This window comes from Pagrus major, chromosome 20, assembly GCF_040436345.1.
Source record: "Pagrus major chromosome 20, Pma_NU_1.0".
NCBI classification, from domain to species: Eukaryota; Metazoa; Chordata; class Actinopteri; order Spariformes; family Sparidae; genus Pagrus; species Pagrus major.
The window spans coordinates 16,578,651-16,591,878 of record NC_133234.1 but is presented as its reverse complement, the minus strand read 5'-3'; the positions used below and the strand labels follow the sequence as shown (position 1 = coordinate 16,591,878).

Sequence of the window (13,228 nt, the reverse complement as noted above, 5' to 3'; positions counted from 1 at the left end):
GCGCACACACACACACACACACACACACTCACACACACTCCCCGCGTGCTTCATCTCTTCTTGACTCGCTCGCGGGACTGAAACGCCCGCAGCTGAGCTCGCGCTGTAATCTGTGACAGCCGGAGATGGACAGCAGCGACGGAGGAGCCGAGGACGCGTCTCACACAGGTAGGAGGAAAACACGTTTAATTTGAACACGCAGAGGCTGTTTGTGTGTTTGTGTCGCTTTGGACACACGGGGACTGCTCCTGTCTGTCGACCGAATGTTTTCTGAGACGTGTTTGTCTGTGACACGAGTCATGAGTGCGTGAAAATGCTGTTGTTTTGGCTAAAGCTGTTTGTTTGCTAATGAGAAAACACTTTATTGTCCCTTATTAATCCCATTAGAGGGACAGTATGTCTGTAGGTGACTTACTTTTCTAACATTAACATGATATTTCCTCAATACAGATGTTGCCTACTTTTTGTGTGTGTGTTTAATATAATGTAGTTCTTGAGCCAACTTGTTCTAAGTGTTTGGGGAGCCTTCATGCCAGGATGCAACATTTTTGCTCCTTTAACGTTTGTTGCCTTCAATTTGAAATGGTTTAAATCTTCTAGGTTAGAGAAGGATCATTTCTTGTCTGTTGATGGAGGTCAAATGTTATAAACCAGGCTAATGAATGGAGTAATTCTTTAAACCTTGGCTCTGCCCACAAAAGTCTCAGTCAAGGTGTGACTGCCTTGTGGATGTTTCACACTGTAGCCCTGTGTGTGTGTGTGTGTGTGTGTGTGTGTGTGTGTGTGTGTGTGTGTGTGTGTGTGTGTGTGTGTGTGTGTGTGCTTGTGCAGATGCCACCTGAAGTATTCTGTGGAAGAAGTTCTCAGTCGGCTTTTAATGGATATTTTCTCATGCAACAGATTGATTATAGGGCAGGGCGACATATACGATATACATATAGTTATCGTGATATGACACACATGTTGTCTTTTCCTGGTTTTAAAGGCTGTTTTACAGTAAAATGACTGAATCTGAGCTTTCGGAACCAGAATGTTCTACTTGTTCTAATACTTGCCTGTACCCACCTTAACATCATATCCACATTCCTGATGATTATTGATCAGAAATCTCAGTGTGTTAGTATTTTATAAGTTCCAATAGTCTTCCCTTCAATATTGATGATATTGATATCGAAGTAGGACCTATTTGGTAAAAAATACTGTGATATTTGTTTTTGTCGCCCAGTCCTAACATTTAGGAAATGCTTTTGAGAAGATTTCAAAATGGCGAGATACACATAGTGTATTGTGATATAGCCTAAAAATATTGTGATATTATTTTAAAGCCATAACGGCCAGCCCTAGGTAGGGCAATATATCGTTATTACATCATTATTGTGATACGAGAACATATGACATCTTAGATTTAGATATCGTTATGTCATGATATGACATAAGTATTGACTTTTCCTGGTTTTAAAGGCAGCATTACAGTAAAGCGATGTAATTTATTTACTTACCAGTTCCACTTGTTCTAATACTAATTAACAAATTAACTCAAACATGTCCTGCTACAGTTTTTTTGTTTTTACTGCTTGATACAAGAGGAAAACTTCAATGGATCTCATTTTCCCTTGACTAATCTTCAAGAGAGAAATCTGTCTAATTTAGTTTGAGTTAGGGCTTTTTGGTTACTTGAGAGTTACATGCAGGATTTGGATCCTGATAAATGCACTCTCCTCCTAAATAACCTTAATCATTCTAGCATGATTCATTTTTCCAAGTAGAGCTATTCAAGTTATCTTGTCAAAAAATCCCTGAAGTTTTTCATATCACAGTATACATCACGTAAAACCAAAATATTGCAAAATATTGCAGTTTTTTTCCAATATATTGCAGCCCTTATCCCTACTATATTGATATTGCTCAATCTTTTTTGGGTATTTGAATTTTTGCCCAGTTGTAGCATTTATAAAATGCTTTTGAGGAGACTTCCAAATATCTGGATTTTGTCTTAAGGCCTTATCACCCAGCACGAAATGATTGTGTGGTTAGATAGTGATAAATGTCATTGTTTTCTCTGACAAACAGTCTAAAACCAAACAGTATTTATTTTACTATCTTTGAGGACAAAACAAACAGCACGTATGCACATGTCAGAGGCTGGGATCACTGAATATTTGGCATTTTGCTAATTAAAAATATTTAAATCAGTGGGGCACCCCACTGGCTCATCTGGTAGAGCGCATTCCATGTACCAAGGCTGAGTCCTTAGCACAGCGGAGCGTGTTTGATTCCAGCTTTGGGCCCTTTGCTGCATGTCATCCCCTCTTTCTCCCCAGTTTCCTGTCTGTCTTTGACTGTTACTATCAAATAAAGGTTAAAAAAAAACCTAAAAACTAGAAACTTAATAATTTTCAATTGGTTGATCAACAGAGTGATTGACTTATGGCCTTAACTGTACCCCATGCATCCTCCCCTACATTATCACTATGTTGAAACAGCTTATGTGTGAGCCTTCCTTCTGATATTTCACCTCAGTCTGTTTCTTCCTATAGTATGCGTCTCACACTGTCATTATCGTGAGTGTTGCCATGGCATACTCAGCTGCTGCTCAATTCAAGCAGAGTAGGCCCACTTAAACACCCAGCGCTGGCCACATCATCATCTTCTGCATCCTCTTTAAATGACCTTGCTCTCCTCCGTCCCCCTCTGCGTCAGCTCCAAACCTAAATGGCTCCAAATGACGCCTGCCTGCCTGCCAAGCACCGCCGCACCGCAGAAGAGATGTTCTTTCCAACTGCATGCAAGCAGTCATTTTCGCTGTGAACAAAAGGTCCTTGATTCATCAAATCATGCACCTCCTACTGCCCACTCTCCAGAGTGATGCTGTAATTTTCACTAGCACTCCCCTGTGTGAGGCTGGGGGAGTTTGTAGTATTTTTTACCCCCCGTACCTTCGGTGATTCTGTCAGTCTCTTAGGTGTCTTCACAGCTGGGCCAGACTCACACTGTCTAAAAAGCATTAAGAATTAAATTCACAACAACAGCTTCCTAAAGAAAGGCAAAGCTCAGCTCAACAGACAGATGAGCAGACAGATTACAGCTCGCTCAATGGGTATCTGTTTTAAAGCTGCTTTGAAAATAAAGTGACAGTCTGAGCACATCTCCATCTCAAGTCCTCTAAAAGGCAATTTCAGTCACTAGGAGCATCAAAAATTCAGTTTCTCGAGACGACTGCAGAATGACCTGAGAGGTCTGGTTAGCTCTTCGAGCGGGTACAACAAATTGTGGTGCAAGACCACCCAGAGTATTTTTAAAGGCAATTATAGGGGGCACTGAAGAGAGACAGCTGCTTAAATAGCCAAGGAACCTGTCTTACCTGTCTGCTACCCAGAGCTTAATATTTACTGTATATGCTGATTTATGAGTATTGTTAAAATGCAGATTGCAAATGTAGGACTCAGCAGCTAATAAACAAAAAAATTAATGGGTAATTGTTTAGATAATCAAATATAATTTTTAAAGAAAAAATATCAAACATCTGCTGTTGTGCATTATTAAAAAGGGACCAAAATCCAAGACAAATCCAAAAGCTAAAGAGAAATACAAAACTTCATAAAATACAAAACACAAAAAACAGAAAAAGGGCAGAAAAAGACAGGAAGTGGAAAGTCACAAAAAGACACATGAGATCGAACCCTCCAAAATAAAACAGGAAACATCTAAGCTGAAAACCCAAATGATGACATTTCCTAATGATCGTCAGGATTTGCTACTTGAATATCTCCCGAGTGTGGAAGGGTCCCAGGTCAGCAAATGTTTTCACTGCCGCTCTTGAACTGGTGCTTGGTCTGGGTCAGTGTTTCTTTTAGTCGGCATTAGTCTCCAAGGATATAGCCATCTATACTCATTTTTTGTTATTGTCACCAAACCCATGAAAAACTCAATACACATGTTTAACACTTCTACTCCTCTACATCTCAGAGTTGCAGAGCTACTAGATTTAAAAAAGATTTCATAACATTATAGAATTCAACATATTGTTAAAGATGAAAACTGCTTGTGGTCTCAACCTTTTCAGTTTTTTTGACTGATAGACCCGGGATCTAGCTGCTCCCCATATCCCTCACCATCCTGCACCCATAGGTCACATTCACAGATTACTTCTATCCCAAACAGCGGTGATGAAGTTGAGTGACCAGCCTATCTTCTCTCTCCCTCTCTAACTTTCTCCCCCACCTAAGAGCGTTCTCCTCTGTACTTTGGCATTTGGCTGCTGCCATCTGTCTCAGTAAAAAACCATCAGCTGTGAAATTGAGAATAATCATGTGGAACGAGATTGGGATGGGAGCAGCTTGAGCTCCAGCCCTTCACTGTCAATGGACTCATGGCTCCTGCTGATAAAGTCCACCAAGGAATGAACAATCACACACCAAACATTTTTTTTGTTGACGTGTGAGGAATATTACTTTTTGTCATGACCTACCGAAGATTTTCTTCAAGACTCGTCACTCTCAGGTTGGAAAAAAGATTGTAAATACCGGAGCTGTGTGTGTGTGTGTGTGTGTGTGTGTGTGTGTGTGTGTGTGTGTGTATGTGTGTATGTGTGTGTGTGTGTGTGTGTGTGTGTGTGTGTGGGTAATTATTACACCAAAAGTATTCAAGTTTGACAGCCAACTGGTGCACAAATTTATCTGTGTTTATCCAAAAAGTCTCTTGATAGTTGGCTAGATAAATTGCAATCAAACAAGGACATTACACTACCATAGAAAACACATTTATTAAACTAAAACCACATGAGAAAATGCAAGAACCTGTATTACAAGTGTAATATATGGAAGCAAAAGGCTTAAATGTGAAAATATCATGATATATTATACATTATATTAAAGACTTTATTAGTTAAACAGGTCAAGTTTAATGTGTTGTGATCACAAAATGTCACTTAACTCCATGTAGGAATTATATTATCTAAGGAAATAATAATAATCGAATTGAATGCTGCTGTGCTGAATCAGTAGGGTGTCAAGTTTATTTATCAAACATAACCTCCTAATTTGTCTCTGTAATAATATTTTCTTTATATCCTGAATAATGCAAACTAAATTACAAAGCAAACAACGTGAAGATCACAGTTCAGTAGCGCTGATTAAAATTACAGTGTTAATACAGATCCAGTTGCACACATCTGGTGGTGCTTCCTAAATACGGAAAATAATCTTATCATATATTTCCTTAAATAGTTTAAACACGGTAGTTTGAAGTTGTAAGAAAAGTTTTTATAAGCTAAATAAGTCTGACGATTTTCATGAGACTTGGATGGATGATGGGTCTCAGCCCAGAATAGACCCCATTAATGTTTGGTGCAGATCTGGATAAATGGACGGAGCCAATCATTTTTTTCTCACTTTCGTTGCATTCAATTAAAACATTAACATTAACATTAAAAAACATTAAAACATGCTCAGTCTTAGATAGGATAATTTATGATTTTAACTGTAGCGAAGTGACTTCCCGAAGTGGTTTCCCAGAGGATGGGCCACATTCAAGAACAGCAACACATTACAAATACTTAATCATGTCTGAGATATTTACCTCCTCTGCAGTAAATTGCTTTTGAACAGATATAACTTACAGCAGGGCTCTTTGCAGCCTCTTAAAGGTGCAGATGGAGTTCACCACCTGCTCTGTGGCATCCAGGACCACAGGTCTTAAATCAGTCGGGGCGGTCCACCAATAGGAGGCAGGGCACAGCTTCAGTCACTCCTCTCACCATGGTAACCTCAGTCTGCTGGATGTATCAGGGGTTTCTTTTGTCTAATTTCACATTGCATATTCATTTATGCCCATTTAAAAATCTTTTCTTTTCATGTTGAAATCAGAATTTTGTATCTTTTACTTGGTGAAACCTAAAGTTAAGGATTATATGATTATTTCCTAAGACTTTCTTCACTTCCTAAGACGCAACCTTATAAAAAACAGTTAGATAAACATAATTCTCACTGTAATAATGAATTGGCTGAATATGTTTTAACAGGAACCGTATTTTAAGGCTTCAACTTACAACTATAATATGCAGTGTTGCACTCATTATGCCTTTTCTTTAGAGTCCGAGTTAAGGTCTTCAAAATTCTTCCTTTTTCAGTCTAAAACCCAAATATATTCAGTTTAGGGCTGCAACTAAAGATTATTTTCATTGTTGATTAATATGTCAATTATTTTCTTGATTCAGTTTACTTTCATAGAGTTAAAAAAAACAGAATATTCACATTTAAGAAGCCAGAATCAAAGAATGTTAATTATCTTCCTTGAAAAATTTAAACTGATGAATTGTTCAGTTTAAAATCAGAAAAACCAAAAATCTGACTTTAGAGAATCTAGAACCATAAAATGTTAAAATAATTGCTGATTCATTTTCTGCACTGGATTTATCGACTAGGTTTATGTCGATATATAGAAAGGAGAGTGAGAATACAGGTGAGAGACAAAGGGTGCATATGATCACTACTGCTGAGGGAACAGTGCTGCGGTCACACATTCACCACAGTGCTCCACAGCAGCCATTTTCTGCCCGGGAGTTTATTGTTGCACCCCCCCCGCCTGTGTTGTCAACACACATTTCCTGATGTGTGATGAAGCATGGAGGCAGTGACAATTAGGACAACTAATGGTGAAACAAAATACTTCTGTCTTCCTTCTGTGTGACAGATTTTATAAAAATACTCTATCTAGAACAGTAATAATTTGAAATTGACTGAAACCGTCCTCAGAGGAAGCCTCCATCAGTAAATGTGCAGCCAACACCTTATCACAACAGATTGCTCTTTCCAAACCCTCCTCTCTGAACCTCCTCACCTCAGACTCACTGAAATGGATTTCTGCTTAAGTCTCCCATCAAAGATGTGATGGCTCTCAGGCTGTGTCATTACAAGTCAGATGACAGTCTCCTTCACACTGTGGCAGCTTAAACCTGCCTCTGGACTGATAACTGATCTTTATTTGGATGTTTAGAAGCGAAGACAGGGCAAAGCCTCCTCCCAGACTCTCTACTGCTCGCCCCTAACCTCGGGTCTCGACTGCAAATGTCACATCAGTGTTGTTTCAGTGATTATCTATTCAGGTTTCATTGTTGTCTTTGATATGTGTAAATATTTGGGATCACATTTTTGTTAAACACTGATGCATACGTATTATTGACACTAAAGTCATTCATGAAATTACACTGAATCTGAAGGCAAAGTAGGTTAACTGTTTCAAAAGACTTTTTGATTTAATTTAATTTTAATGACAATTTTTCAGTACTTACAGAGCCGATGGCATATCACAAGCCACCAGTTTACAAATGTGCCAGCACAAATTTTATATGACACAAAGATAAACATCAGCCAATGCTATCGGTGAATGTCCTCTTATTTGCCGATAGGCTGATAGCATCAGCTAATGCCGATGTTCAGCTAATAAATCTGTGCATCCCTAGCTATTTTCATGTTTAAACATTACATAGCCATAGGCTACTGTATAACAAGATCATCCAGTCAGATAATAACAAAAAAATGAAGATAATGTAACGTTTAAAGAAAAGGGGACCCAAACGCGAGACACATAGGCAGGCAGATAAAAGGACAAAAAGCAAGCTTTATTTACATAAAAGATGAAATCCAAAAGTCAAAATGCAGGAAGGCAGGCAGCAAAAACACAAGAAGCAGAACTAAAGAATTACAAAAAATACTAAATAACTAAACCAAAAACTCAAACCATGACTGATCATATGATAAAAGTGATTTTTTTAAAAATGAAATGATGATAAAACCCTGGAATATATGGTAAATTGTAGTAAACCCAGGAAGTTTGAAATCATTAAATGGACGTCATTCCTCATGTTTATGTGTGTATTGTCAAAATCATTGACAGGTTACACCTGTGAGACGAGAGCCTGCACCGAGCCGGTGCAGAGGTTGAAATATGAGCGTGTCTGTTGCCTGAGACGTGAAAGTAAAAAACGTGTCTGATACGCTTGCGGTCTAGGCACGGGGGTATTTATTATCTGTCACCTGGAGCTAAGGGCAAAAAACCCATCCCTGCAGGTGCTGCAAACGTCAAGATGTCCACAAAAGATCAATGGTGACATGTAATGACAACACAAGCAGGTCGATACTGAGCTGTAATAAACTGAAAACTGAGGAGAAGCAGGCTTTCTGTCTTTAAGTTAAATCTTTAGTTACACCTTAGGTTTCACAGCTCATATACATCACTACATTGACAGTATGAATCATGTCCCCTGAAGTGGCATCATCAACTTCCCTGTGGGGACAAACATAAAGTGTTTTTCGTCAGCTGCAAAGTCTGAAAAAACATAAATGCTGACTGTCAGGAGAGATTCTGTACAGTAATCCTTACAAGGCACAAACCTGACACATACAGACACTCTTCTTCTCACACACAAGCTCTTGTGTTAGAAAAGGGCCTCCTGTCGCTGTGTACTTTAATATCAATGCACAAGGTGCTAAAGCATACACTAGTATATACTCACAGCACAGAGAGTCTCTTGATTTCTCCGTGTCTCACTTTTTTTTAAAAGCAACCTTGAAGTCACCTCTTAAATGCCAGTCACTGCTGCTGCCAGAGTATTTCTTCAAAATGCTCCCAAAACTGGTCTTTAGTGTATTTCATCCAATGCTTTGAAAAATAAGGTTTATGTTGGTTATGATGCTGCAAAAAGAGCCAGATGATGGATAGACGCTCTTTGAGTCGCCATCACATGGACAGAGGGATGGACAGACACGTTGAGGGGCAGTGTGGGAAGTTTCATACGCTCCATTACCTCTCCATTTGCCTGTGGCTGTATTGCAGGTACAGATTCAACACAGCAGGCAGCAGTGTGAAAATGTTTCTCTTCGTGTGTGTGTGTGGTTTATATACTGTAGGTATGTCTGTGTGTGTGTGTCTAAATATATATATATATATATATATATATATATATATATATATATATATATATATATATATATATATATATATATATATATATATATATTTTCTCCAGAAAAGAGCACTCTGGCCATTTTGCAACCCATTCTGGTTTTCCTTGGATCAAACAGCTTCACTCTGCACCTGATTTGTCATGCAGTCTTTTATTCTGGAATAATTTTGCTCTTTGTTCCTCCATTAAATGGTGTGTTATAGTCTCTCTAATGGCTATTACTGCCGAACACAAAAGGCCAGTCAAGCAGGCCAAATTAAATGGTGGTTAATTGAAGGAGCCATTATAGCCTGGCTCTGCTGCCTGTCCTGTGCCATCTGTTTCAGTCATGACTGGACCACAGAGAACTGATGGTGAAGCCTCTGGACCATTATGTCCACTAACAGTTATGATCATTGGACATTGGACCTGATAATAAATGTATGTTACATTAACCTTTTTATTTTATAGTCAATGAAGTGTTGCATAGTTTCTGCACTATGTGAAGTCTGCTGCTACTTTATTATCTGTGCAGCATTTAACTCCAGGGGATAGGTGATTACTTTTCAGGGTAACAGCTGCTGAGTAAGAGCTCCAGATTGTCTCATAATGCAGAAATACAGCTGGAATACAGTTAAATATTATGTTTTTGTTCAGCGTTGTACAGAAACTGTTTCTATCAATTTCAAGACTGCCAGTGTCAAAGCCAGATTGTAAGAGTCATCTGATATTCATCCAGTCAAAGTAAAAGTTGTAACATTTTTGTAACGTCATATTGTATGATATCTTACTTATGCCATACTGTGGGTGAGTGGGACCAGTTGTGCAGATGAAAACACAGGCCAATTTAGAGGCAGAAAATGCAAGTGAACGCCGCCAAAAATCGATTTTATGTTGTGCCCATGTGTTGTTGTAATGTAGTTTTAGCAGTAGCAGTTTTCATCAGCAGGATTTATAGCTCTGTGTTACATCAAGCCACAGCTGATGTGTCTCCTCAAAGATGTTAACTACATGTCGAGGCTAAAGAGACATTTTTCCTGCAATAAGAAACAAGAAACAAGTGATGAACACAACGCAAATAAATAATCACCTTTGAAGCTGATATTAGACTTGTAAGTAAACAGTTGATAAACTACAGGTCGAGCAGTTACAGAGCAACGATATCATTTCATTCAGTAGAGACACTTTAAATGACTACATTTTTATTGCAATGTGCCTGTCAGATGAGAAGTATATGTCTTTGGCGATTAGGCCCCATCGTGATGTCCATTATGTATTTTAAGAGGGAAGTTGAAACTGTGAGTAGTAGAGGAACCCCGCCTAATGGGGCCTAGATGCTGGTGGTGGTGATGGAATGAAGATGATTGGCTGAAGATCTGGATGTAATGAGGAGTGGAGTCTGATGAGCTCGACCTGGGCACTGGATATAATGAACTGGAGGTGAATGGGCGGGGGAGGGTCGCAACTAATTTGCACTGAAACGCCAGCTGACAACAGCAGCGGAGAACAAAATCTGGTTCGTTTAACTGACGGAGTAGACGCCCATAGTCAGCTGATTAAGAAGTGGGGAGGAAGAGAGTAGTGAATGAATTAACATTAAGATAGAGCTGTGTTGGCAGAGAGCTGGGGAGCGTTGGGATGAAGTGCTTGTGCACTGAGACAAACAAGAGAGACATGGGATTTGATTGATATTACTGTGGCTAGGTAGCTAACCTAACTCAACGTTAACAGGACGTTGCCTTCACAGCTAACAACAAGCTTACAACACGTAGGATGATAACGTGAAACACTCATCAGCACCATTCAGTGTCCAGCTGATCTGCTTTTCTGTCTCCATTGTGACAGTTTCTGGCCTATAAACCCATGAAAATGAGATGCTTTGTCACACCGCTATGTTACACTATTAGAAATGATGCCTCCCTCCTCTTCATCATAGGACTTACCATTGTCTAAGCTTAATAAGTACTTAGCAAGTAAGCTATCAGTTTCAAGTTTTTGTGTGACTACCCTCTAGTGGACAGAACCTATAATAACCACATGCTGATAGTGGCACTAGCAGTGCGCAAGCCTGTGTATACAGTGTAGAGGTACGTAATAAGTATTCATAATAGCCTAGATAATAGCCATGATGCTATGAAAGTGGTAAGAGTGGCAAGTTGTGGGTCGGACAGCTAAACAATGAGGTGAGCTGCAGATTCAGGTGATAATTTTCTGTAGGTTCATAATTGCGAGTGGCACCTTTCACATTGTCACATTTTTTTCATTTAATGCATTGTTGTTCTGAAAGTATTGAAGACTCAGTAATCCTTTTCAGTAACACACATCTAGCAAAACCATTTCCATTACTCCTCGCTGCAATCACAGCTCTTTATCACAGTGAATGACAGAATATAAACACAGTGACAGTATCATCGCGGTGGTGGCGGTGAGCTATTCAGTACTGAGACGAGGTGAAATGTGTTACCTGCAGGTATTGTCACACTAAAGTGCAAACTAAATTAAACAACACTGCTACCGTGGGGAATATAATTAAAGCACGATAAGGCCTGATTACAGATGATTCATCCATCTAGTGTTGTGCTGTTATTAATGTGTGAATTCCAGAGCTTATCTATAAATCTAAACCTGGAGGTATTTATAGCAGAACTGACATTACCTTTTTTGCATTAAGTATAAATTCACACTAAATATAAATTCAGGTAATGATTGTCATTAACTGCCTTTAATTATCAGTTTAATTACAACAATCTAGGGCTGGGCGATAAATCGACGTAATCGATTAATTCGAGTTTGTGGTTTAGGACGATTTTAAAAAATGAAAATCGAATTACTCTTTAAGTTCCTCCTCCGCCGCCGCCGCCGCTCCCCATGGGCTCCCGTAGTTCATAGTGGGCTCAGCCCTCCCCCGCGTTTTCTTCCCACAGAAAGACAAACACAAGCAACATGGCCGCAAGCATGGAGTTTGTCCCCAAAAAAGGCCAAGTTTCTTCAGTAGTTTGGAACTGGTTTGGTTTTGCGGCTTCCGACTTCGAACAAAGCACGGTCCGGTGTAAAGTTTGTTTAAAGCCTGTCGCCACTAAAGCTAGCAGCACGACCAATTTATTTCAGCATTTAAAACCGAAGCATGCAGCAGAGTGGGACAAATGTTGTTCTCCACGTGATGCACAAGACCGCAGCAGCCCACAAACACACGCTAAGAAGCAGTCAACTTTAGCGGAGTCATTTTCTCATTGCATCCCATATGACAAGAAAGGGTCACGGTGGAAAGCTGTAACGGATGCAATCACGGTATGTTTACAAAAGCGTTGTCAAAAAGAGAAACATTTTTTTTCCAAGAGGTAGAGCTTTTATTTATTTTTACAAAATAAAGGTGCACACTGTTTACAATGGCAGGACCATTTTGTTTACAAAAATGCTATTTTAAAGCATAAAAATAAAAGCAGTTCTTTAAAAAATGTCTGTCATTTGAAGTTTTTTTTTTTAAAGAAGGAAGAAAATCGAATACAATCGTAAATCGAGTTTGGTGCGAAAAAATCAGAGATTCAATTTTTAGGCCATATCGCCCAGCCCTACAACAATCTGATTAAAACTGACTTAACTGAAAGTGGGACTGGTTTATTTGTGCAAAAAATATGCAGCCACTTCTCCTCGCCCTCCCACCTCAAGCAACCAGTGAGATAATTCAGGCAATTAAACCCATTTACCCAGGGAGTGCATCTAATTAAAAGTCAATCCAATTTAGCCTGTCAGGTTTCCAATACGAGTGAGCAGCACAGATAAGAACTCGGAGGATGGATGATGAGGGGAATGGGAGCGAGAAAGAGCAGTGATCTTATCTGCAGTCATCTGTCAACGTTGGGATGATTTGCTCCAAAAATAAACCACCATTGTGTTTCTTCACCACATCATTAGACAACTCAGCAAATTCTCAATGACGTGATGAGTCATAAAATCTAAGATCTGGCTGGATGATTACTAATGCAGTTCAGCAAGAATCAACATAACAACACATAACTTTTGTTGTACTACATTAGAAATTAGAGCAGTATCAATACTGATGTGTAACCACAGAATTTAATTGGGACTGGCGCTGTCCACATTTGTTTTAAGTTCACTTCCTTTTCGATTATTTACTTATTTATCCGGTAGCAGAAATTGTTTTGTTTTTTTACCTCTGTACCTATGAGTCTTCTTGGATTTTACTTAAAACTAAATGTAGTTCAAAATCGTCCATACAAACTCAAAGTCATGTAATTCTCTGAACTTATCAGACTGCTCTTCTTGTAT

The 13,228-nt window shown here is 39.1% G+C and overlaps 1 protein-coding gene across 2 annotated transcripts in view; it reads left to right on the top strand.

The window, feature by feature from the left end:
- The first annotated feature begins 108 nt into the window (after window positions 1–108).
- Window positions 109–13,228, top strand: part of LOC141015813 (zinc finger protein 385B-like) — an 80,332-nt gene continuing 67,212 nt past the window's right edge. For both annotated transcript variants that reach the window (XM_073490019.1, XM_073490017.1), the window contains exon 1: window positions 109–168. In XM_073490019.1, coding sequence (XP_073346120.1) covers window positions 126–168 — 43 coding nt within the window. In that variant the 5' untranslated portion in view covers window positions 109–125. The remainder of the gene's footprint in view (window positions 169–13,228) is intronic.